At 39.7% G+C, this 27,301-nt stretch overlaps 1 protein-coding gene across 4 annotated transcripts in view; it reads right to left on the minus strand.

Moving 5' to 3' along the window:
• The window catches only part of SMC5 (structural maintenance of chromosomes 5), a 78,835-nt gene that overhangs the window by 9,525 nt on the left and 42,009 nt on the right, over positions 1–27,301 (minus strand). For all 4 annotated transcript variants that reach the window (XM_043515162.1, XM_038401888.2, XM_043515164.1 and 1 more), the window contains 11 exons: positions 27,076–27,189; positions 25,953–26,047; positions 25,588–25,720; positions 22,350–22,523; positions 22,024–22,193; positions 16,785–16,908; positions 14,040–14,162; positions 8,477–8,602; positions 5,585–5,680; positions 5,083–5,187; positions 2,422–2,541 (listed from right to left, as the gene is read on the minus strand). In XM_043515162.1, the coding sequence (XP_043371097.1) occupies positions 2,422–2,541; positions 5,083–5,187; positions 5,585–5,680; positions 8,477–8,602; positions 14,040–14,162; positions 16,785–16,908; positions 22,024–22,193; positions 22,350–22,523; positions 25,588–25,720; positions 25,953–26,047; positions 27,076–27,189 (1,380 nt within the window). The remainder of the gene's footprint in view (positions 1–2,421; positions 2,542–5,082; positions 5,188–5,584; positions 5,681–8,476; positions 8,603–14,039; positions 14,163–16,784; positions 16,909–22,023; positions 22,194–22,349; positions 22,524–25,587; positions 25,721–25,952; positions 26,048–27,075; positions 27,190–27,301) is intronic.

Below are 27,301 nucleotides of genomic sequence, written 5' to 3' on the forward strand. Positions count from 1 at the left end.
AGAAGAGTTAGCATAGAAGGCAAAAGGGCAAGTGCAAATGAAACTGTCACTGTCTGCTGTCACAAAGGCAGAGAATCTGGCAATAAGCAAATGCAGAGAAGGCATAGCCAGACCATGTGGTGTCAAAATGCTGATCAGGTTCCATGAACTGCAGAGAGGAAAGCAGCCCAGACGTCAAGAATTCTGGGAGATGCTGGGCTGCAGAACTATTCATGTAAAATGGAAATTTTCCAGCTAGGATCTCTCCTCTAAATATTCATACCCTAGAAGTTTCACCAAAGAGCCTTCAACTTTTTACTTATTTATTTTAAACGCTCTTAAAACTGAGAATTTGAGTAGTTTATCGTAGTTTTATAAAGCAACTGTAAGTTGCATGGACTGTAATGTACAGTTTAGTTCAACATTATACAGTGAATATTTCATACAAGAGGTCTGTGTAACAAATGTTTCTTAAAATAATCTAAAATGGATTTTTATTTTACTCTACTCTATTCAATGCCCCTCTCCAAGGCATTTCAGATATTTTCCCCACCAGCAACCAAGACTAAGAGGTTTCAGAGTGGTAGCCGTGTTAGTCTGTATCAGCAGAAGGAGTACTTGTGGTACCTTAGAGACTAACAAATTTATTTGAGCATATGTTTTTGTGGGCTAAAACCCACTTCATTGGATGCATGCAGTGGAAAATACAGTAGGAAAATTATATATTATATATAGTGACAAAGTTCCTCCTCTACCTTGGTGGATCTTGCACTTATTGGCGGATTTGCTCGCCTTGGAGTTTCACGGCCTCAGTTTGGCCGTTTTCGTGTACCCGCAGTCCAGGTCAACTCCTCCCGTGTCTGATCAGGAGTTGGGAGGTTTGGGGGGAACCCGGGCCCGCCCTCTACTCCAGGTTTCAGCCCAGGGCCCTGTGGAATGCAGCGGTCTAGAGTGCCTCCTGGAACAGCTGTGCGACAGCTACAACTCCCTGGGCTACTTCCCCATGGCCTCCTCTCAACACCTTCTTTATCCTCACCATAGGACCTTCCTCCTGGTGTCTGATAATGCTTGTACTCCTCATTCCTCCAGCAGTAAGCCTTCTCACTCTCAGGTCCTAGTGCCTCTTGCTCCCAGCTCCTCACACGCACACCACAAACTGAAGTGAGCTCCTTTTTAAACCCAGGTGCCCTGATAAGCCTGCCTTAATTGATTCTAGCAGCGTCTTGATTGGCTGCAGGTGTTCTAATCAGCCTGTCTTAATTGTCTCCAGAAGGTTCCTGATTGTTCTGGAACCTTCCCTGTTACCTTACCCATGGAAAAGGGACCTATTTAACCTGGGGCTAACATATCTGCCTTCTATCACTCTCCTGTAGCCTTCTGGCCTGACCCTGTCACAATACACACACAGAGAACATGAAAAAAATGGGTGTTGCCATACACACTATAACAAGAGTTATCAATTAAGGTGAGCTATTATCAGCTGGAGAAAAAAACCTTTTGTAGTGATAATCAGGATGGCCCATTTCCAACAGTTGACAAGAAGGTGTAACAGTAGGGATAAGAGATACTTCTCAAATACCACTGAAAGCATAACAGTTCACTAAAAATGATTGAATGTGGAACAAATCTGACTGATGCTGCACCAAAATATAGAAACAACTGACAAATATAGACTGAAATGGACAGACCTAAACAGTAACCAACAACAAAGCCAATCTGTACTACTGTAAGTGGTACAATCAGCTCTTGACTGGCAATTAAGCTGCAGCATCACCCTGAAATACAGAATAACTAAAAGTCAATACACTTTTTTAATGCTAAACAGCAAACAACCATAAGCTGTTAACTAACTAACTAACTAACTAACTAACTAACTAACTAGAAGAGGACCAGGAAGTTGGGCGAGGAAGAGCCAAGGTTTCCGTTTCCATCTACTGCAGTGATCAAAAAGGAACTTGGGGTAAGATCAGGGCTGTGGTTCCTGGCATCCCCTTGGTTCTTGTGATGAAGCATTTGGGTGGCTCCAACAGTCATTGCTTTTTCCAGAAGGTTCTGCTTTGACAGAGAGGGGACATGCGCATCCAGAAAGTTGGGATCTAGAAAGGTTTAGACCTTCTTAAGAAGAATGCGAAAGACAAACTAGTCTTTGGAATAAGTGGATTACTCCGCTCCATCTGGCTTTGGAAACTTTTGATAAGACTGATTATTATACAGCTAGTGGTGGTTCTGCTTTCATTTGGTTGACACACAAATTAATTGGTTATGATAGTTAAAGAGAAGTTAGATTTTCATGTAAAAGGATCAAGAGGACTTAAAATTAATGCCTGTATGTGACCCCCCATAACCCCAAACAAAATTACAAATCATTGTCTCATTTTGAGACTTTTAAGCATAAAAAAATTAAAATGTAGAAGCTATTATTCATAGATATGGTAATCATACCTCATTTTCTGTATGAAGATCAACTTCACCAGCGCACTGCATAGAACTAAAAAAATTACTGAACTTTTCATTAATTTGTTCAACCAGCTGTTTCAAAGGTGTTAGCCACCTTTCTTTAACCTAAAAAAAAAAAAAAAGACTAATGTAAAACAACCTCTGAAAGAATTTACAGTTGAAGCAATAATTAACAAAATACCAAATTTAACTATTACAGTAAAATTTAAATTAAAAATTGCCCACAGGTCACCATACCTTACTTCATAGATCAAGTAACCACCCCAACTATTATATACAGCCAGGCACTCAGATACCACAGAATATACTCTGAAGAGAAAGTCTGGGATATACACCTTAATACATTCAACACTACTTTCACCAAACAAAGACACTCCACTAGAGAAGTAGATTGTTTCACTTGGGCCACCCAAATAATCCAAGAGATCCTGCTTCAATACAGAAATAAAACCCACTCCAAATGCACACCTCTAGTTGTTACCTACCATCCCACGTTGGAACCCAGACAAGGTATCATCACACAACTACAACTCATACTCAATAACATGGGTGGCGTGGAGCCCCATTTCAGGGAGGCTAGCCCCTGGCTCCGCCCCTCAAAGCCCCCTCCCACCCTGCAGCAGGAGATCCCCTCTCCCCCTCCTGTGGCCAGAGTGCCCCGAAACTCCCTTCCCCCTGCGGCCAGAGCACCCTGAGACACCCTGAGACTCCCTTACCCCGCCACCCGTGGCCCAAGTCCCAAGACTCCCTTACACACACCCTGGCAGCCCGAGCCTCCCATACCCCACCCCCTGAGCCTCCATGGCCCGAGCCCCAAGCCTCCATTACTCCGCGCGGATCGAGCCTCCCTTACCGCCCTACCTCCCCTGTGGCCCAAGCCCTGAGACTTCCTTATCCCACCTCCCCCCCTGAGCCCCAAAACCTACTCCCCCCTCTGTGGCCAGAGGAGCCCCGGGCCAGCCAGAGCCCTGAGCGCCCCCCCCCCCGCCCCCAACCTGCTCAGAAGAGTGCCGGGGCAGCCAGAGCCCCCTGCACCCGCACCTCCCCCCTGCAGACTCTAAGCCGCCCTGCAAAAATTCAAAAGCTCTTTTCTTCTCTCTTCCAGAAAGAAGAGCTTTTGCTATGCCCCATGCAGGTTCCAGGGCGGCTGAGGAGGCGGCATGTGTTACTCAGACAACATCCAGGGTTTGTCAATAATCTCCCTAGAGTTCAGGGAGATTACTAATAAACCCAGGAAGTTGAATAGCATGTACAGCCTCCTCAGTCACCCCAGAACCTGCATGGGGCATAATAAAAAGCAAAAATTTCACCCGCTAAACCCGCACTAGGCTGCATTAGGCTCCCCGGCCTATTATACCCACCGCCCAATGGGGACCCCATCCTGAAAGAAATCTTTCCTGAACCCCCTCTTCTGGCCTTCAAACAACCCCCACAACCTGTCCAAGCTCATCAGCAAGCTCCCCACAGATCAGGCCACACCAACTCAAAGCAGCACCAGACCTTGCCAGAACAACAGATGCAAAACCTGCAGACACATCTGCACTGCTACAACAATCAACACCCCCTGCAAAACACCTTTGAAGAACCATGGGTCCTACACATGCGGAAAACCTCATCCAGTGCACTAAATGCCCCAATAGCAACTATTTGGGTGAAACCAGACAATCACTACGCTCTTTAATGAGCTCTCACAGGCAAATGATAAAAGATAAAAACACCCTATCATCTGTGGGTGAACACTTTTCACAAAGCAATCACTCTGTATCTCACCTATCAGTTCTCATCAACAAAGGAAACCTGCACAACACTTCGAAGAGATGAGCCTGGGACCTTAAATTCATAAAACTTTGCTAGATACTAAAAATCATGGAATGAATTGAGACACTTGATTTATGGCTTATTATAACAATCTGTAACTGGCTAACACCCGCCACCCCCAGCTACTTTCCCCACTTCCTTTCCTCCCTAGGACTGGAGGGGTGTTAATAGGCCACTTTACCTTGAATGGTCCCTTAAAATATATGTGTTAACTACTTATGCTAAATTAACAATCTGTTCCACCTTGTATTTAACAGGGCTTGTCTACCCTGGCAATATTAAAGCGCTGCTGCAGCAGCACTTTAAAGTGGCTTGTGTAGTTGCGGCAGAGTGCTGGGAAAGAGCTCTACTGGTGCTTTAAAAAACCCACCTCCACGAGGGGCGTAGCTACCAGCGGTGGGAGTGTGGCTCCCAGTGCTGGTGCACTGTCTACACTGGTGCTTTACAGCACTGAAACTTGCTGCGCTTAGGGGAGTGTTTTTTCACACTCGAGCGAGAAAGTTGCAGCGCTGTAAAGTGCCAGTGTAGACAAGCCCTTAATTTCCCAGACCTGAAGAAGAGCTTTGTGTGAGCTTGACAGCTTGTCTCTTTCACCAACAGAAGTTGGTCCAATAAAAGATATTACCTCATCTACCTTGTCCCGCCAACATCCTGGGACCAACATGGCTACAACACTACTGCATACAGCAATTGCCAACATTTCATTTTTCCTAGCATCAAAATTTGAAATGTCTTTTAAAACAAATATGGTGCAATTTAATAGAAGTATATACCCATTTATGTTTCTCCTACATTAAATTATACTACAGTAATGATTTCATATATTACTTGTGAAATGTTTTGCCTATAGCTCTCCAATTCGTTTTTCTTTTCCTCTAGTTCCTCCGTTACTTGCTGTATTTCTTGTGCCCTTCTATTATATTCTTCAACAACCTGTCAGGAAAAAGAATCATCCTTCAAAAATACAGTATTTCAAATTGACAAAATAGTTATTTATCAATTCAAATCTTAACAGTAAAATACACATATGTAAACACTGCATCGATTTACATATAATTAAGTAGTGTATGTAATGTTTATACATTGAACAGGACACACTAGTCTCTTTAAAGCAAAGAGCAACTAAGCCATTGTTGTATTTCAGGTTAACCCAACTATTTTTCTCTAAACAAAAGGCAGAGAACATGCTGTTCCTTTGGAAGAACCTACTTAAAATTCTAATAGAATCAGAATCTGGCATTTATAGCACACTGATCCTGCTGTCTAGCTAATTATTATCAAGAGTTCTAGTACAGAGTGGGAAGCAAGTACAATACTGGAGGAAACATACTGAAGCATTTAGGCCTGTGAAGCAGGAGGCTCTTGATTTCTCTTCATTCAGTAAAGCATCAATTTCATCCAATGTGCTTGGAAGGTCTTGGAATGCCTACAAGAAGCAAAACAATTTATTCATTAGATAGTTTAATGTTGAGAGAGGCTTGAAATATGACTAAAAAGTTGCAAGAAATTGGACAACCAAGAACACTGCTAGTCGCTAGATCACTTTATTAAGACATAATCCATTTAAAATTTAAGTGGCTAGATTCTCTCCTGAGAAGTGCGTGGTGTGGGGGGGGGGGGGGAGAAAGCTAACTATGGCTTCCTAAGCCCCAACCCTGGTGCAGCTGCTCTAATTTATCTCACCTGGCAATGGTCCACAAGAGCCCCACTAGTTGAGAACTGTTTGAGTGCAGTGGCACTCTGGTCATGCATCCAGAAACGGGATGGTAGCATAGCAGCTGGCTATGCCAGATGAGAGCTTCCCCACACAAGAGGAATATTCGGCTGGCCAGATACATCCAGGCTCTGGGCCTTTCATGTTGCCTAAGCTGGAACTGGAAGGAGAATCTGGCCCAAATTTCTTTCCTTTAAAGTGGGAATTTTGATTAATTAACCAGACAAATTCTCCCCCTCCCCTATTGTGTATATAGAATAAATAACAAGGAAAAACCTTTTTGTGATCATGGGATATAACAGTTTTCATAAAAAATGAACTAAAGTGTAGAAGTGTAAAAAAGTGTAAAAAATGAACTAAACTTAAAACACTATTTAATTCCTGAGGGGAGAGAGTTGGGGGGGGGTGGAGTGGTAGTTAAGTTTATATAGCACCTGCTTTACAGACATGGTCCCTATTCTTGAGAAGATGACAACTTAAGGGCACAATGATCATGCAAATCCTTACATGAACAGTTCTTTATATTGAAGTAAATGGTAATACTCACACAAGTAAGGTTTTGCAAGACCAAGTCTTATTTTAGAGAAGCATAAGCAAATGACAGGTAAAGGAGTTAGGTGGAGGATAGAAGAAAAAATAAAGAAAGAGGGAAATTTTTTTTTTTTTGAGAGAGAGGTGCTTTCCAGACAAACTCTGCCCAGAAGAGATCATAATGAATACTTGACGTAACGAGGGAAGACAAAACAGAAAGGCCTAGGTAGCATGCAGGGTGGAGAGGTCAGAGACAAGATGAACATTCAAGAAAGCTTACTAGCATGTATTTTTTAAAGCATTTATATCAGGATGATTTTAAAGTGAAGGAAAAGATAGAGATGGCATTAAGGGGGAAATGGAGGAAGGGGAAGAGTTAATAAGAGGAAAGGACAGACAAAAAGAGGCAATAGGCCAATGGAGAGGAGATAAGGAAGGTAAAAACAAAGGGAGGGAAGGTTGTAGTGGAGCACTGTGGGCAGGAAAAGTAAGGCCAGCAGCAGATGGAGGGACTACAGCAGGGGTAGGCAAACTTTTTTGCCCGAGGGCCACATCTGGGCGGGAAATTGCATGCAGGGCCATAAATGTAGGGCTGGGGCAGGAGGCTGGAGTGTGAAAGGGGGCATAGGAGGGGGTGCAGGGTGCAGGAGGGGGCTCACGGCAGAGAGTTGGGTGCAGGAGGGGTGCAGCAGGAGGTTGGGGCGCAGCAGGGGGCTCAGGGCAGGGAGTTGGGGTGCAGGGAGGGGTGTGGAGTGCAGGGGGTTGGGCTTACCTGAAGTGGCTCCGGGGTGGCAGCGGCATGCAGCGGGGCTAAAGCAGGCTCCGTGCCTGCCCTGGTCCTGCGCTGCTCCCAGGAACCACAGCCAACAGGAGCTTCGGGGGAGGTACCCGCAGGCGACGGTAGCGCACGGAGCCCTGTGCCTCCCTCTTCCCCCAAGGGCCCCAGGGACGTGGTGCCAGCTGCTTCCAGGAATGGTGTGGGACCAGGGCAGGCAGGGGGCCTTCCTTAGCTCCGCTGTGCCATGGGAGTGGCAATCCCGCGGGCCGGATCCAAAGCCCTGATGGGACGGATCTGGCCCGGGGACCGTTGTTTGCCCACCCCTGGACTAGCAACTGGAACAGGTGGAAGGTAGTGCAAACAATCGATCAATAGAACGTCCAAAGTTCAAATTATAGAAGGGTTCTAACTCTGTTCTGTGTCCAAAACTTTAACAGGAGCTTTTGGATGTTCAACATTTTTGAAAATTGGGCCACTTATTTAAGCACTCTTTTTGATTTTCAAACCTATTACTCCCAATATCTCCCTTGAAAAACTCATCATATTAGGCACACAATTCATCCCAGGATAGAATTTCTCTTAAAATTTTTCTGACTTTTAATAAATTTTCAAGATATGGTGTTTAAAATATTTTCCTGTCACTAAATGATGTTTTTCCCAACATATTTTGTCTCAACATACTTCCAAAAGAACATGTCTTACAAACTCCAGATTTGTTTTCCTGAGAAGTGGACTGTTTGTTTGGGCAGAATTACAAAGATATACAACAAGGATTTTGAAAACGGGGGTGCACTTGTCCCTTACAAAAGTCGCCAGGAAAGAGATTTACCTGAGGATCAGAACAGGGATCTAGTGGCCTAATCCAAAGCCCACTGATATCAATTGAAAGATCTACTTGACTTCAATGGGCTTTGGATCAGGCCGAAAAGCAGCAGGCATAGAAAGGCAGGGTAGAGCCCCTAAGGGGAAAAAGTAGTGCTTGCTCTCCACAACTGTAAGAACCTGGAGCATGAAGCAAGGAGAAATTGGAAACTCACCATCTAGCTTTCACAAATGGACTATTTTGCTTTAGGTGCAGATGCACTAGGAGAGCATAGTTCTGAATATTATAGATGATCAGTCTTAGCTAGTGAAAGTATCTCCTCCTGTTATGCCATTACACCCTTATAAAAATGTGGCCTTTTATTTTTAATACTTACAGTCTGAAAATCTTTTGGAATTTCTTGATCAGGGCTGAGATTACACGCCTGTCTAGCTTTCCTCATCAGTCCCTTGCACTTCTCCAAAAGAACACGTTTTTTTTCACCCAAGTCAGAAACTTGTTGCTAGTATAGAAGAAATTAAAATAAAAAGATGTTTTATTTTAAAGAAAACTCCATTGCCTTCAGTTACAGTCAATCAATCTGTGACCCTGCACGAAGTTCAATTGTCCTAGAGAGGGAGCTACAGAAGAAAGTTTAATGACAAAAATGATCAATTTCACACACTCCAACTTCACCATCACCATTAGAACTAGCATACTGGATGTAATCATGTCAGATTTAGAGAGGTTTGTGAAATCATAGCAGATTGCTTACAGAGGTTAAAAATAATCCCTCCTTTCAAAAAATCTTCTAGCTTTTGAAAATTTTTGTTTTTTGTTTTTTTAACTAAAGGGATGGCAGATCTGAGTGAATGGATCAAACTGAGTGCACAATGGTAAAATATATAAATGTGTTTTTCACAAAGAGAGCCACGGTTTTGATCTCTGCTTTAAAATTTGGTGGTGGAAGAGATGGACTATTGCAGGGTTTCTTTATTTTGTATCATGCCTCCCAACTAGCACTAGTTTTTCTACTAGACATAACAGAGCCATCTAGTAAATAGGATTTGCATTACAAGGAATATTTCAGTTGAAACTATACAGTACAAACAGATTAGCTGTATATTAAATAGGAAATAATGTCTCTCCATCTCTGATATGCTACCTTTACTATTACAGGCAAAAGATCCAAAGTAACAGTTTCATAGTAATGACTAAGAGCAAATTTAGAAAAATAGTGCTACATGTATCTATCAATCAAATCTAGAACATCTTTAGACTAAACTCCTTGGGGCAGGGACTAAGATCTTGTTTTTACTTTTGTTGAAAGCACAAATAGTCAATTACATCCAATTTTCATACATTTATGTCCCTACATAAACCAGGAATCACAGGGGACAAAAATGAGACCAAAAATGTTTTAAAATGTATACAGTTAAGTAAAGACTCAATACTTGTATATTCTACTGGATCAAGTGTCTGTTTCACATTTTAAAAATATACTGCCCACCCTATAGGTACTTACAATAAAACTTGTTTAAGTAACTCTCTGTCAATGTAATTAGATTAATTCATATCATTGTTATAAATAATACAACATTAGTAGTAGTAACAGCTATAATTAAGACAAACATCCTCAATTCTTACAGATGTTCAAGAGTTTGGCATAAATATTATTTGACTGAAATTTTCTACGCTAGGTATCAGTCCAAAGGAGAAGTTTTTCTTCCCAAAGCACGTGTAATATATGTTCAAACATTTAGGCTCTGCACTTAGAGATGTGTGTGTGTGTTGGGGGGGACGACACAGAATGGGATGGGATGGGGGATGGACGGACGACAAAAACATATCCCATAAATCCTGAGCAGAAGTGTTCACCTGCATAACTTGCAAACTTGGCAGCTTTACAGACAAAAGTGGTTCAGTATTTCTGAAGTTAGACAAAGTTGGGCAAGTTAACCTCATTGGGCCAGTTGTTTCATCTTCTGTAAAATGGAAATCTTACTTCTCTATCATCCTTAAAGAGGTGCTGTGAGATTTAATACATTTTTCTAAAGTGCTTTGATATCTTCAGAAAAAGGTGCAATAAAACCACAAAATATAAAAATACTCAGAGTTAGGGACCTTCCATTTAAAGGACAAAATAAATTTTAACAACATTAGCTTAACAGTTCTAAAGTTATGAAAGTTTAAATCAGCATCTTAAAACATTCATGCTAGGCTTTTTAAATTAATTCAGTGCTAGTTTGGTTTGAATACAGACTAACACGGCTGCTACTCTGAAACCAGTTTGGTTTGAGACTCTGAATCGTATCAAGTTCTGTCATTTGTATACCTGAGGACCATGTAAAAGTTACCCTGAAAATTAATCCATTCAGCTTTTAATAGTCAGAATTTTAAGTTTCCGTACTAATTTTCTGAAAAGTAGGCTTGTTTTGTAGATCTCATTGCAACTTAAAAATCAAACAAGGCCTGACTACTATTTTGAAGTCTTGTGACTGAAAAAAATCAAGCAAGGCATTAAAGGCTGCATATATAAAGTTGTAAAGAACTACCCTGTTTGAACAGGTATTTTATAATGATATAAAAAGAGCGCATTTTAAAGTAGAAGCACAGGAGAAAATTAAGATGGAATTTTCAACCCTCTATGTAGGTATTTTTAAAAGCACAAATAACTGCAACATCTTGTCATTAATTCTACCCTTTTTCAGTTCTGAAAATTTGATTTCTCTAATGTTGTGTTAATGCTAATTTTTTTTTTTTTGACAGTGTGTGCATATAGACAGAAAGAAAGAATTCATGATCGTGTGGGGTAGCATAAAACTTAATGTCACAAGTTTGGGATGGCCCAATTACTCACAAGCCAAAAGTGAGTTACACAGGTCACTAAGTGTCAATAAAACCTACATACCTCACCATACCTGCTCCACTATTTGTTTATTCATGCTATTTATTACAGAAAAATATTTAGGAACATTTTAGCGAGTTTTCAAAATGTAACTGGGACTATTTTTTGTATCCCAATACTTTAAAAGCCAATTGCCTTCATTACCATGAGTCCAAACATACAGGGTTCAAAAGAAGCCAAAAGAACCTGTGAAAATGACACATCGCTTTTCTGTACATAAAAATGTCAATTTTATAGTCTGTCATCTCTGGTAATTCAAAGGCTAGAAGCTCCCATTTATAACCCTGCAGGGCTGTATGAAATAGACCTTAATGTGATGTTTTTAGGTACAGGGCTTAATTTTGCCTGTTCTAGCCATTGGGCAGCTGTAATTTTGGGGGAACACATGCATCTGGGAAGAAAAGGAAACATTGGGGCAGGCTGATTTTTTTAAAAGAAAAAAAGCAGGTGTTTGAAGCTGTTCTGGGCTATAAGTGTTAGAATAAATACCAGGATAAACGGATTAGTAGGTAGGTGAGGCACTCAAATGTGCATAATAAATTCATTTATCAAATGACTGATATTTATTACATGGCTATCAGCCACATGAGATGGATATTTTCTCACACATGCTTATGTATGTATACAAGTACGTACATGTGGAACCTTCCATAGACCCATCCAGTTATGATGTGTTCAAATACTTCATGGAAATGCTAACATTTGGCAAGTACAGTTAGTTAATCCCATCCTGGATATAAGGCATGTGCCCCTCTGGGCACAGGGAATTACTGTCTAGAATAGATAGGTCCTAGAGGAAATTCTAGCTTAAGGGAGAGCTATGTGTTACTGTTATTTCAGCTGACAATACAAGAACTAATTCAGGAAGAGAGAGTTTAGTCTGGGCAGTGGGTTAGTCTATGCTAGAGTGGAGCTAAGGCATAGCTACTGAAAGGCATGCTACTGGATACTAGAACCCTCTCACATTCTACATTCATAAGCAGTGCAATTGGTTTTGTGGGAAATGAGAAACTAGTCAAAGAAAATATAGTAGCCAGTAGCCAATATTTTCTCATGAATGTGTGTTTGAATGCATTCTTAGTGACAGTATTTAAATAATTAAAGATGGGCAATTCATACAGAAGGAAAACAGAATTTGCATTTTCTTCAAACTTGGCCAAAAAGAAAAAACAACAACGTACATACTGAGTTAAATACCAATCATTTTAAAAAATGACACCAAATGAACCTAAAAATTAACAAGCTATCAAAGCAAGACAATTAGCAAATCTCTTACAATCATCATAACCACAAAGGCAACTGTGCCAATTATCTAATGAGCAGATGGGGCTAACAATCCTCTCTACTGTTCAATATGGGTCATAAACACACATTTGCTTCTCATGCTCATTAGACAAATTAAATACAAAAAGTTGTTAAAATAATACTAACGTTCTGACTTGAGCTGCCATGACAAACAAAAAACCCCACAAATCTGTTGCTACTAACGGTGACATTCTGAAGCGTACACGTTGGGAAGGAAAATGCCTTTCAATCCAAGTGTCTAAAATACACCCAATGTGCTGCTATTCCCACGGAATCCCAGTACTGACAACTCACATGTGAACATATGCAGCCCTCTTTCCTCAGGAAGAGGGAGTGAATTGGGTTTTGTGGGCCATTCAAGTCTTATAACAATATTTTAAAGACTAACAACTTTTAATAAGAGAAACATTATTAATAAATGCAATATTAGCAAGAGTTCAGTTTCTCCCAGGGGCACCACCAGAAATTTTTCACATGGTATGCAGAATTGAACCACTCTCACTGTAACTCAGCACAGCACCACTCATGTTTGGCCTATCCACCCCTCCATCATGACCAGGTCAAATTTCAGTGAGTGGCTTTGTGAGCCACTGTGCAGTGTTCCAGTATCACTCAGGTTGGGGTACCAGAGCAGTTCAACCCCACCAATGGTACGCAACACGCGTAACATACATATGGCTGCAGGCGCCACTGGTTTGGGATTTTTTATTGTCCCCTGCTCTGATCTTCACTAATGGTAGCAAGAGTACCATGTGATCTGTGGCTGTCTTTGTTGATTGTTTGACAGTTAATCTGATGTTTAATCATAATGTGTAGGTTTTAATTTAGTTTCACTACATAATTTCTATAACACCTCATACTAATTACTACTTCTCTGCACCAGTCTCTGTACCTATGCCTGCAGTTTCTTGAGAGCTTTATTTTATTATTTCAACTTTTCTACTATATGAAGTCCAACAAGTGATGTTGATTCAGGTCACAGGTGAACTGAAAAATATAGGACCCCTCTTGCACACCCAAATTCTCACTCTCAAGAAAGGGAGTTTTATACTTGCAAGATCAGGCCAGAAATTATGAAAGTTCTCATGTCTACCATATATGCTAAATTCCTCCATAAAATTAGTTTATGTGGAACATTTAGTGCACCACTTTCTAACATTTAAAAGTCACAGTGTAGGAGAAATGGCAATGGGGAAGAAACTTGCTCCCACTCATTCCACTAGGCCTCCCCAAAGGCAGGAGTTTAATAAAAGGGATAAGGAAAACAGCTATGGAGAACTAGGGTCTCAGCCCTATCCTTCTTGAATGTATTTTCCTCCAGATCTTCATCCGGACCCTGACATGTCCCATTTGGGTCAGTCCACTACCAAGTGTCAGTTCTGGGAGATTGGTCCCAACTGGAGCTACTCACTGGAGGAAAATGACATTTCTAAATGACAGATTGGGCTATGCAGGATATTATGCCAGCTTCACACTGTTTAAAATGCTTAGGGCACATCTTCACAGAAGAGATAGCCATCTTGGTTAGGATGGTGAAGCAAAGCTCCTTTTCATCTGGAAGGGAAAGGGACTAGAGAACTGATGCAAGCTTCAGAAAGCACAAAAACCTTAGCATCAGGAGTAGAGATACCTATTATTAAGAAAGAGAACAGAAGCAGCCCATTCTTGAGTGGGGAGGCCTCTGGGCAAAAAGTGTGTTTTCAAAGTTGATTTACCAATACACCGAGAAATAAAAAACAAAGCTTACCTCTAAAGCTCTTAGTTGTACAGTTGCTGCTTTATAATCAGATTCTAGTCTATTCTTCTTGGAATTCACTGTAGTGCTCTGAAGAACCAAATCCACTTTGAGGATGTTCAATGTTATGCAATTCTGCAGAGCAAAGCACAAAAAATCATCTCTCTCTCTTTTGTCATGAAACACGCGAAACTGATATTGTCAGCAGCATCAGGCTTTACAAACATTACAAGATATCAATTTTTATACAAAGTTTTGGACTCCAGATTCAGCCCTCCAGCCCAATTCTGTTTTCAGTCTGTTTCCTGAAGCAGTAAGGTGTTTAAATATTTCTTGTCTCTCCCAGACAAGGAAGCTAAACGTCTGATTTGTTTTGTAGCAAAAGCAGAGCTTTGCTAGTGTGTGGGATGTGCAACTAAACATACTGATTTGTTTTTTTAACATTACTTATAGCTGTGAAGGTTATGTAAACAACATCTAGGAAAATCCTCTGCTTTAAAGTTACAAAAATTGTGAACTTATTAAAAAACCTAAGAAAGATTACATTATTTGAAAAAAGTGTACAATTTTTAAAGGTTACAGCTATTTAAGGGGAAAACAAGAGCTAGAGTTCTGCAACAAAAAGAGGGAAAAACCAATTACTTACTGTGTCACATTTTGGGGTTCACCCAAGTCAGTAAGGAGTTCACACTCACTACCTGCTTTGCAACTCTGGTTGCCTAGAATACTATGCTGCGGTAGCTCACAGCTCTGACACCAATAGCCAGCATACAAGCATGCAGGCTTTCACCATCCAGTTACTCTTTGCAGGAGGACCTCAACAACCCTTCCAGCACTAAGTTCTCCCCCCCAAAACTTCTTTATGCAGTATGTAGTCCTTCTCACTTGAACACTCACAAAATCCTACAAAGTTCACTACTCCTTTAAAGAGAGAGTACATAGCAGTAGCCTGTTAATTTGGCTCAGAATTTTACTCATCATTTGAAACAAGGTACTGAGATGGTTGTGTAGCCTAAACTGTTGTATAATCCATATACATTTCTGTGACCCGTAATTAACAAGTATCATTCTTCCATGCAGCTGGCCAATCAAATACCTTCCAATCTGCATTGCCAAGGAATAGGAAGTATATTAGAAAGACAGTTTGCTATGGTGTAGCGGGAGGAGGAGAATAAAATACTCTTCCACACAAGGTGTTCACTGGTCTATAACTGTACATGCCACTTTAATAGTGCTGTGTATGAGAAGCAGAGGAACATTAACTGCACCCAAGAAGCTTGTATGTTGACTGATAAACACAGTCATCCTAGAGCTGTTGTTCTTATAAATTGATATTTTAAAATTTTAATTTAGAAAATTGTTTATAAAAATAAATATTGCTTTTGAAAAAGCAGTTGCTTAATAACAGCATATGACCTATACAAAATTACTTTTAAAAAGTAATTTGCAAACCCTGGGGGCCCACCATGCCCTAAAATTTGTTATCTTCTGTAATTCTCTGTGGTTTTTGAAGCTGCTTCAGCCAGATGACCCTACATGATCTGTGAAAGACTCCAGCCACTGCCATTCAGGGCTTACCAATATACTCCAAAACAACTCATCTGTTTGACATGGTAAGCAGAAACTTCTTTTAATGCTGGTTACTCAGTGCAGTAGAACCAGCATTATTTAACACCCAAAAAGGATTAGAGAGGTGCTGTGTTAGTCTGTATCCACAAAAACACTCACCCCCAAAGGTGGTAGAAAACAACTGAAGGCTTTCACAGAACACAGGAGACCATTTAGCATAAGCAGTCCCCCAAAAAGTCCTGGGAATTGAAGACTATGACTAAAGAGTGGGAAGAATATCTACTCTGATTATTAAAACTTAAGGATTTTATTTTATGGTTCGCTTCCTTTCCCAAAGAAGTGGCCATTATCATTTATACAACAACAAAGGTGTACACGGTATTTTAAAATATGTATGACTGATTCACTATTCCAAGGAGTTTAAAATTATTGAAGGGCTACAGACAAATTGAAAACTAGTCCATTCTTTAAAAACCTGAGTTCAAAGTAGTTTCAGCTACTGCACCTCACCCCCTCTTGATTTTTGTGATTTTACAATTGCATTTTACAATTTGTAAAAAAGGGCGGGGTCGTCTCAGGTGCTGTGTGAAAAACCCAACTGAAGCAGACAAATTAACTATGCAGAGGAAACACAAATGAAACATGCACAAGTGCTGTCAAAAAGACAAAATAAACAAACTACTGAAAAGATTTTCTTTTTTAATGATCATAACCTGGGGTATTTTTTGTAGGACCAAGAAAATATGTTCATATAGAAGTAACAGTAAGGAAGAGATCTAAAGAAAATAAAATTAATTTAAAAATGTATATGGTGATAGAAGAAATTTGCTGAAAATGTTATATACTGCACATATGTTTGTTAGGCAATTTCATGGGCTGGAAGCCTCTTAAGCCAGCAAGATGGCAGCTTTTATCCAAGTCAGTTTATAATATTTAAGTACACACGTAATAAACTCTGCATGCCAACAACAGAAAGTGGAGAGAGTTTATATGGGCTATGTTCAAACCGAAGCACATCTTCATGTAGTAGAAGTAAACTCAGCTCTTTTAACAATAAAAACCTACATTTCAAAACATCTCCCACTATTAAGGCAGGCTCTACCCCCCCCCTTTTTTATTTTTATTTTTAACTATACTAGGCCCTTCACAACAAAGAAAAATGTGTATAAAGCTAAGAAGGAGCCATACCTTTATGAGTTGCATTAATTCTGTAACAAGTTTTGCTTTTTGGATATTAATTTCTTTGATCCTGGCATTTGTTTGTTGAGACTCCTCTTCTAGATTGATGGCATCTTGCTCCATCTGTTTCAAACTATGAAATAAAACAATTTATTATTAATACTGATTAAATCATGCTGAGATACCCAGGTTCTTAATCCTAAAGGGTCCATCATAAATGAATACATTGAAAATTAGAAGAGGTCCAACTGCCCTTACTAAATAAAGAAAAAGGGGAATTGATTTTTCTGCCTCTTGATTTCCTGCTCCTCCCATCCTAAAGGATTCTGTAAAAAAAATTCAGCAGAAAATGTTATCTGTAAAAGGGATTTCATTCTTAATTATGGTTCTAAAACAAATCTTACATTCTTCCTCCATTTCCTTTTTCTATTGTCTGTAAATGCAGGTCAGCTTTCCAAAAAAACGGTGATAATGTTGCTCTATGGATTAGAACACTATCTCAACCCAAAACTGAATTTATCCTATTCCAGAACTTAGATTCTTCTTCATTATAACTATACAGCTATCAGATACTGTAATAAAAAGAGTCTTTTGACTGTTAAGGTTGAGAGTATGCATCACTAAGGGTATGTTTGCACAACAGACGCTACAGTCACACAGCTATGGTGCTGCAGATGTGCTGCCGTAGCATGGTAGTGTAGACACTTCCTACATTGACAGAAGGGGTTTTTCTGTCGATGTAGGCAATCTACCTCTCTGAGAGGCGGTAGCTAGATTGATGTAAGAATTCTTCTGTTGACCTAGCTGTGTCTACAGTGGGGGTTAGGTTCACCTAACTATGTCACACAGGATGCAAAACCTTTCACAGGCCTGAGTGATGAAGCTAGGTTGACTTAAGTTTTAAGTGTAGACTAGGCTTAAGTTTAGAGTAAAGAACATGACAAGGATGTCGTAAGTATCCCCAAACCAAGCATTTTCAACCCAAGAAATTCAGAATTAAGATTACATCTATAAGAAATCTGAACAAGTTAAGGCAAGTAATGCATAATTAAGACACTCAAACAACCCTAACTCTACCCTGTAATGATATCATTCAGTGAGGATATAATTACAATTAAGGCATTTTAAAGTGTGTGTTCCCAACAAGAAGAAAACTGATTTTTTCCCCCTTCATCGCATCATTATAAGGCAGAGTTAAGGCTGTTTTCTTTAATTTCTGTTATATGTATTAATTTAAGAAAAACAACTACTTTTCTTCTATTATTGCACTCACTGCAAAAGAGAGTTTGGAAATTTTGGCCTATGTTTTTAAGCCTGGTTTCCCAAAGTTAGGCTTTTAAACAACCGTGGCTTGATTATCAGAGATGCCGAGTATCTGCAGCTCCCACTGAATTCAGAAAATTTGGCCACTTATTTGGGACTCCAGGTTTCAAAATTTTGGTCAAATATTTTAAGAGTGGCTATACATTAGCACAAAACTTCAAAAATAATTTGCCTCCTCTTTTTGACAAAAAAAATATTTTCTCCACTATATGATAAACCTTAAGAAAAAGAATGACTGAGTTTTCTGGTCCTGAAGCAGTGCAACATACAACTGATTAGGAAATCTGAATTAAAGAGAAACTTCAGGATTTTGTCTTCACTGGACTAATGGAGTTTAATGGACAGGATTAGTTTCTGGGAGGAAGGTTTAACATGCTATAACCCATTCTGACTGGACAACAAAGCAGAACTGAATCTGAATTTAGAAACCGCTGTCAGGACATCATTAGAGGATAAAGTACAAAGAAAATGAAGCAATATTGTAACACTAAGGTGCAAGGAGGCTATACAACCACATTTAGGTCAGTCCATGTATCTTTGTAGCACTTGCTATAATGTACTTTATTTCTCATCTCATCAGCAAAAAAAGACTATAATGATGCTTCATGCGAGTACTAAGATAATATTTGAAGATGAACCCTTTTAAGGTTGAGGCTTCAGTTTGTTTTTTCAAGTGTTTATGAAACAAAGATCAGGTAACATCTTTGTTGATCATGTAAAATTGTGTTTCAGAGTAGCAGCCGTGTTAGTCTGTATTCGCAAAAAGAAAAGGAGTACTTGTGGCACCTTAGCGACTAACAAATTTATTTGAGCATAAGCTTTCGTGAGCTACAGCTCACTTCATCGGATGCATTTGCTGGAAAATACAGAGGGGAGATTGATATACACACACAGAGAACATGAAACAATGGGTTTTATCATACACACTGTAAGGAGAGTGATCACTTAAGATGAGCCATCACCAGCAGCATGGGGGGGAGGGAGGAAAACCTTTCATGGTGACAAGCAAGGTAGGCTATTTCCAGCAGTTAACAAGAACATCTGAGGAACAGTGGGGAGCGGGGTGGGTGGGAGAAATAACATGGGGAAATAGTTTTACTTCGTGTAATGACTCATCCATTCCCAGTCTCTATTCAAGCCTAAGTTAATTGTATCCAGTTTGCAAATTAATTCCAATTCAGCAGTCTCTCATTGGAGTCTGTTTTTGAAGCTTTTTTGTTGAAGGATAGCTACCCTCAGGTCTGTAATCGAATGAGCAGAGAGATTGAAGGGTTCTCCAATTGGTTTTTGAATGTTATAATTCTTGACGTCTGATTTGTGTCCATTTATTCTTTTACGTAGAGACTGTCCAGTTTGACCAATGTACATGACAGAGGGGCATTGCTGGTACATGATGGCATATATCACATTGGTAGATGCGCAGGTGAACGAGCCTCTGATAGTGTGGCTGATGCGATTAGGTCCTATGATGGTGTCCCCGAATAGGTATGTGGACAGAGTTGGCAACGGGCTTTGTTGCAAGGACAGGTTCCTGGGTTAGTGGTTCTGTTGTGTGGTGTGTGGTTGCTAGTAAGTATTTGCTTCAGATTGGGGGGCTGTCTGTAAGCAAGGACTGGCCTGTCTCCCAAGATCTGTGAGAGTGATGGGTCGTCCTTCAGGATGGGTTGTAGATCCTTGATGATGCGTTGGAGAGGTTTTAGTTGGGGGCTGAAGGCGATGGCTAGTGGCGTTCTGTTATTTTCTTTGTTGGGCCTGTCCTGTAGTAGATGACTTCTGGGTACTCTTCTGGCTCTGTCAATCTGTTTCTTCACTTCAGCAGGTGGGTATTGTAGTTGTAGGAATGCATGATAGAGATCTTGTAGGTGTTTGTCTCTGTCTGAGGGGTTGGAGCAAATGCGGTTATATCGTAAAGCTTGGCTGTAGACAATGGATTGTGTGGTATGATCTGGATGAAAGCTAGAGGCATGTAGGTAGGAATAGCGGTCAGTAGGTTTCCGATATAGGATGGTGTTTATGTGACCATCGCTTATTAGCACTGTAGTGTCCAGGAAGTGGATCTCTTGTGTGGACTGGTCCAGGCTGAGGTTGATGGTGGGATGGAAATTGTTGAAATCATGGTGGAATTCCTCAAGGGCTTCTTTTCCATGGTCCAGATGATGAAGATGTCATCAATGTAGCGCAAGTAGAGTAGGGGAATTAGGGGACGAGAGCTGAGGAAGCGTTGTTCTAAGTCAGCCATAAAAATGTTGGCATACTGTGGGGCCATGGGGGTACCCATTGCAGTGCTGCTGATTTGAAGGTATACATTGTCCCCAAATGTGAAATAGTTATGGGTGAGGACAAAGTCACAAAGTTCAGCCACCAGGTTAGCCATGACATTATCGGGGATACTGTTCCTGATGGCTTGGAGTCCATCTTTGTGTGGAATGTTGGTGTAGAGGGCTTCTACATCCATAGTGGCTAGGATGGTGTTTTTAGGAAGATCACCAATGGACTGTAGTTTCCTCAGGAAGTCAGTGGTGTCTTGAAGATAGCTGGGAGTGCTGGTAACGTAGGGCCTGAGGAGGGAGTCTACATAGCCAGACAATCCTGTTGTCAGGGTGCCAATGCCTGAGATGATGGGGCGTCCAGGATTTCCAGGTTTATGGATCTTGGGTAGCAGATAGAATACCCCAGGTCGGGGTTCTAGGGGTGTGTCTGTGCGGATTTGTTCTTGTGCTTTTTCAGGGAGTTTCTTGAGCAAATGCTGGAGTTTCTTTTGGTAACTCAGTGGGATCAGAGGGTAATGGCGTGTAGAAAGTGGTGTTGGAGAGCTGCCTCGTAGCCTCTTGTTCATACTCCGACCTATTCATGACGACGACAGCCTTTTTGATTATGATGTCAGAGTTGTTTCTGAGGCTGTGGATGGCAACTATTTCCCCATGTTATTTCTCCCCCCCACCCCACCCCCCACTGTTCCTCAGATGTTCTTGTTAACTGCTGGAAATAGCCTACCTTGCTTGTCACCATGAAAGGATTTCCTCCCTCTCCCCCCTACTGCTGGTGATGGCTCATCTTAAGTGATCACTCTCCTTACAGTGTGTATGATAAAACCCATTGTTTAATGTTCTCTGTGTGTGTGTGTATATAAATCTCCCCTCTGTATTTTCCACCAAATGCATCCGATGAAGTGAGCTGTAGCTCACGAAAGCTTATGCTCAAATAAATTTGTTAGTCTCTAAGGTGCCACAAGTACTCCTTTTCTTTTTGTAAAATTGTGTGATCATCTGGTAACAGACCAAAACACCCAGGGGAAACTAGATTAAGGGTTTGTCTATACACAAAGGTTGTACTGCTATAAACTATATAGATAAAGTGTATAACCACCTAGTGCAGATGCATGTGTACTAGTATAAAGGTGCTTATATCGGTATGCTTATTCCTATAAGGGAAAAATAAATAAAACTATTAGAGTATAAAGGTACCTTTAAACTGGCATAACATCCAGTATAATTATTTTTTTTAAAATCATCCCCCTCCTCATTTTTATCAGAAAGAGTTTCACCAGTATACAAAAAGTGTGTAGACCAGGCTTAAGAGAACAAATATATTCTCACTGGTGACCTCAATGACAGATGAACCTATATTTCACAAGTGAAAGGTGGGAGAATCAAGCCTCTGTATCACCTATACCACCCCATTTCTGAAGCACAGCTGCCAACTACTTCTTAAGAATAAATTATATCTTGTCAGAATCAATGGGCTAGAGGTAGCCAAGACACATTTTAGGGATTGCTTGTTATTTCCATTTTGTTACTGAAATGGCCCTAGTCACAGATATACAAAATCATAACTGATGTTAATACTTCAGACTTATTTCTGCATCTTAATGCCGTCTCAACAAGAGAAAATATTTGCAATCAAACAGGCTCATCAGAAGTCATACCTATCGTGTTTCATACTAATTTTTGATTCCAGTTGTTTCCTTTTGTTTTTTCTCTCCAAATGTTCCTTCTTTTGCTGTCTCAGCTCATTATCTTTGCGTTCCAGATACTTCTGCCCCTCATATAACGTATGCAATTGAGAATCCCGTAACTCGAAACGTCTATTAATATCCTATAGTAAATAGGGGCACAAAAAAATCTTTAATATTCTCATTACAATCATACCAGATCCAGGTCAAATAATAGTTTTACTGAACAAAAAATTGGCAGCATTTCAATCTATGTACTTTAGAATTTTTTTTCTAAACACTAAAATAAAACAGCCTACCTTTAGTTGGTTTTCCAACTGCCTTCTTTCATCTGCATCTACTGTGACAGTGAGAAACTGCGCTGGTCTCAGGGATGCGTTACTAGAAATAGTTTGGTTTGTATAAGCAGACACTTTCACGGAATACCTTTCTTCTGCTGTGTAGATTTGCTTAAATTTGGTTTCTTGTATGACCTAAACATGAAAAACAAAGCCATTTGACAAAAATCTTATGTAAGGCTCATCTATTCTGAACAAGGAAGATTATTTTCAGACTAGGAAATAAAAAACTAATTATGATTTGGAGTGGGGATACTAAAATTGGTCAAGTTTCTGGTTTATGAACATACCATTGCAAAAAGGAGATTAAACAAGTTTGTTGCATCATTGAATTTGAAGTTTTTGCCAACTGAATTAAAATAGCAATTAAAAAAAACCATATCACACTTATTCTGTATTGTCATACACAGTAAAACAACTGCTGCACTTCTGTGATGAGTGAATGACTCCTGTATAGACACAAAACTATACAGGTAGTTCTTTCAGATTTTTGGAGAAGAAAGATGCTATGTAAATGTCTATTATGGTGCTCCAAAGAATTAGCGTTTAAGGTGAATCCCAAAGCAAAACTAAGACTTTGATTAAGAACAGACACCTGAAAGGAGGTGTGGAATTTATCATTTATCATTATTCTTTTAAAATCTCATACCTTCCCTGATATCTGGTACTTCATGATTCACTGAAGATGCTCAAGATGGAAACATCAGAAATAAGGGAAGCCTCAATACAACACATGGTACTGCAATATTCAGAAGGATTATGTGACATCCTCAATCAACCATGATGAATCAAGAAATTTGAAAATTATTAAAAATCTCTGTACAGAATTCTCCCCACAAACTGGATACTGTGAAGTTACTGAGTACTGAAATCTGTGTTTAACTAAGTCTTCATTTTGCTTTGCAGTTCACCTTAAAGTTGAGAGGGCAATTCCATTCTAACTATTTTTTCTCCTTCAGGTCCACGAGTAAGCTTCCCATGCTTGGTCTGAGCCCCAATATTAATTTATTTGCAATGTTTCAGAAAAAAATTAAATATTAGAGTTATTATGAGAGCATGAGGAATACCACACATTTCACTGAAAAAAAAACAAACAAACAACAGTTGTGGTGCCCAAATAACTCAAAACAGCCAATATAAAATACACAACACCTCACGTGACTGTGGCCCACACAGCAGAGGAAAGAAAATTAAGAGAAGTTTAAGTGAAGGAAAAGGTTTAAAATTATTAATGTTTGAAATTTCATGTTTGTACAACCACAGTAGAAAAGTTATTAGCTCCTGTTCTGGGCTACAGAAAGTTTCATTTATGATTTCAAATGGTATCAAATATTAGGTAAGTGCTGCAAAAGGAGCTTTTGTTTCAGAATAAATAGCCTATCACATGATCAGTAGGCAAATTGGAACTGGTGGGATTCTCTCACCATGAGTACTGAATTGGGAGTGTGATAGTTCCTTATCGAGGGCGGGGGTGGGGTGGGGGGGGGAACGACCCACTTAATACTTGACAGCATTCCCTTCATAGATATTTTAATACTGCTGTTCTACCCCAGATACATCATGAACACATTAGGTTGGTGAACTGGGGGTTCCTCTTCATCTGTGCCCATAGGATGAGTTGCCAGAAAAAGGAGAAAAGTTTTTTGGACTTCTTTCACCTTCCAGTAAGTGCAAGCAGCCTGCTGTCTTCCCTTCCCATTGCCTGTGGTGATGGGGGAGAGATCAAATAACCTTGCCCAAAAGAGGATATGTGGAGAAGTGTCATTTCTCACATAGGAAGCACGATTCCCAGCAGAGTTGAGGAGCAGCTGCCAGCTCTCCTCAGTTAATGCACCCAAGACACATTTTGGACATAGGCATGAACTCCAGCAAATCTTGAATACATAACAAGTGACTCCTCTTTCCTCACCATCAAAAGGATAGGCTTCAAGACCAGTAGATAGCTCCTTCAAAATAAGGAGGTGAGGGGAATTTCTTTTCTGCCATCTCATCTACCCTGCTGTTCTCTCCCTACCATATGAGGATGGAGAGAGAGAGAGAACCCCTCTCCCACAAAGAAGGGGCAAGCTTCCCGGCCTTCAGACCTTATTCCTTGAATGAGCATTAATTTTCCCTTTCTCCCTATTGAGGAGAACAGGCTCCCTTAGAAAATGTGAATTTCCAACCATACCCCAGAAGAAAAAGCAATTTTTCACACTGGGATCCCATTCTCTGTACAAGGTGAAAAGCAACTGCTCACCACAAACAGAACTACTGGTCCTGAAGGGCGTATTTCTTATTACGGTTACAAGTGCAAATCTTAAATGCATAATTCAGCACTGTCTGAGGCATGGGGAGAGGAGAGAGAGCAAGCACACACGCAGGCTTCCCAGGAAGGTGACTCTTTCTGTAAGTCCATTTAAAACAAGTCTAAATTTTCTGACAGGTTTCAGAGTAGCAGCCATGTTAGTCTGTATTCGCAAAAAGAAAAGGAGGACTTGTGGCACCTTAGAGACTAACAAATTTATTTGAGCATAAGCTTTCGTGAGCTACAGCTCACTTCATCGGATGCTCACGAAAGCTTATGCTCAAATAAATTTGTTAGTCTCTAAGGTGCCACAAGTACTCCTTTTCTTTTTTCTAAATTTTCTGTATTTCCTTTATACAAACAAACAACACAGTGAGGAGGTTACAAGATTATATTAGATACAAGACATTTCAAGCAGAAAGTACCTTTCAATTACTGCTCTCAATAGTTCACTGTTTCAAGTAGGGTCATGAGATTTCCTAGCTCCAAAATGAAAACATTTATTTTAAAATTTGGAAAGCTAGTAACTGTTTGTAATTTATTTTACTTTAAAAGTACCCAGAAACTTTCAGGCCTGGCCACCCAAAAAGCTTACTTGGTTACTACAAAACAGATTCATAGTTTACTTTTTACCATAATAAACCTCTGAGTTTTAGAGATTTGATTAGTGCATTACTAGGGTAAGATGAACATTTAACTTCCTGTGAAGCATTGCAACCAATAGTTTGCTCCAATGTGTTAAAATCTACTCAATGTAAGCTATTATTCTTGGTTTTCTCCCCATTAAGTAAGTTTTATTTGTACCCAAAATAACACCCATTACAACTTTTTTCATGTTGACTTTGCAGCAACTTTCCTAAATATGGTCTTAAGAAAATCATAGTCCTACTCATGTTATTTAGCACCTCTCACCCTTTCAATCATGCTTCTGGTCTTCTCAGTTCCCACAGGGACATCATGAACACGATACTGGGAACAAAGGTAACTCATCACAGGATGAGGAGCATCAAATAACTCTCGTAAATAAGAGAAAACACCATATTGGCTGAGGAAGAGAAAAGGTGAAAATCACAAGTAGATCTTTAGCCAGTTTTGTTTATGACAAGTTAGCACAAATATTCAGAAAGAAAAAAAAACAACAACATTACATCTTAAGGTAAGAGTTTGATTTGCCAAAAAAAAAAAAAAAGGCATGGTGCACAGCTACATCATTTTGCACTGAGACCAAAACATTCAATGTTGACAATAGTTTTAAGGTTAAGTATTTTATTGCTTACTGCAACTCTTCAACTGATCTTGAAGGTCTATTTTCAGCACATGACTCAGCGGGTGCACATACAGCATTAACTTTTAATTTCTGATGGTCACGCACCTAAATGTTACACCAAACAAGATAGTCAGTAAGTTAAAATGATACTAATGTATGAAAAAAGATGCATTTTATAGAAGCAAACATTTCCTTTAAATTGATTTAATCTCCCAACGATGCATTTGAAATTATTCTGATCACACATGATAACCAAAGTTATTTACATCCATTAAGGCTTTTTCCTTTTCTCTACTTCAGTTAGCAGAAAACCGTGGTCAGTTAGCCGCTAAAGGAGAAGAGAAGAGAAGAGAGAAGAGAAGAGAGAAAAAGTCCTCCTTATGTTTTTTCCCCCATTAATGATCAATCTCCTTAGCAATGTTGCGTTGGTGATCTTCAAAATCCTGGACAGAAATGAGTTACTGTAGAAAAGATCCTTTCTGCATCTGCAGCTGATAAATATGTAATATAGATATGTGAACTAACCCCTACAGATGTTTAACTGATCTTTTTACCAATTCCTTAAATATATACATTTTCAATTTCGATTTACTAGACAAGCTGATATATCCATTAAAAAAGGAGTCTCAACACAAACATGAAAGGAACACAAACCACTAAAAACATATGCAAGCATCCACAAAAGCCCACAACTGTGGTGCCTCAACCGGCTGAGTTCTCCACAGACTACCTAACTACTACCATGCAGGAAAAGCTTTTCAGAAAATACATTAGTCAAATCAGCAGCAGTCACTGATAGTCAAATTCAGAGCCCACTGTTCTACGCAAGTAGCTGAGCCAGGTATGAGTTGGATGCATAGGGATGCAAGAGCAAAAAATCCTCCTCTCTGTCTTTTGAAAAATCTTGCTCTTTTATTTAAATTACGCAAGAGAAAAATCAGGCGGGAGTCTGCATATCTGTGGTCTCAGTACTGTTTACAAAAAAAAACTGATCTTACCTAGCAAATGTATTATTACATAGTGCATAAATTACTTAGTGGTCATAATAGGTAGGCTCTAAACTGGAGGGTTCTTGCATCAATATTATTTATTTTAAGCTACATTTTTAACATGTTATATGACTGAGTACTTGCCTCCCGAAGAAATATTTCCATGTCTTCTTGACTTTCAAAAACAAAGGCCCTCATGTCATTTGCTGAAATGTGATTTTCAATATATTTAGCATGTCTATTGTCTTTCATGTTTATCTGCTCAGATAAAAGACAAAGGAAAATCATGAAGAGTGATGTAATATAATTATAAAAATAAAACACATTAAAAACAATAACTAACTTAAGACAGTAATATCCAAGCCAACGT

Source organism: Dermochelys coriacea, chromosome 5 (assembly GCF_009764565.3).
Source record: "Dermochelys coriacea isolate rDerCor1 chromosome 5, rDerCor1.pri.v4, whole genome shotgun sequence".
Lineage (NCBI taxonomy): Eukaryota > Metazoa > Chordata > Testudines > Dermochelyidae > Dermochelys > Dermochelys coriacea.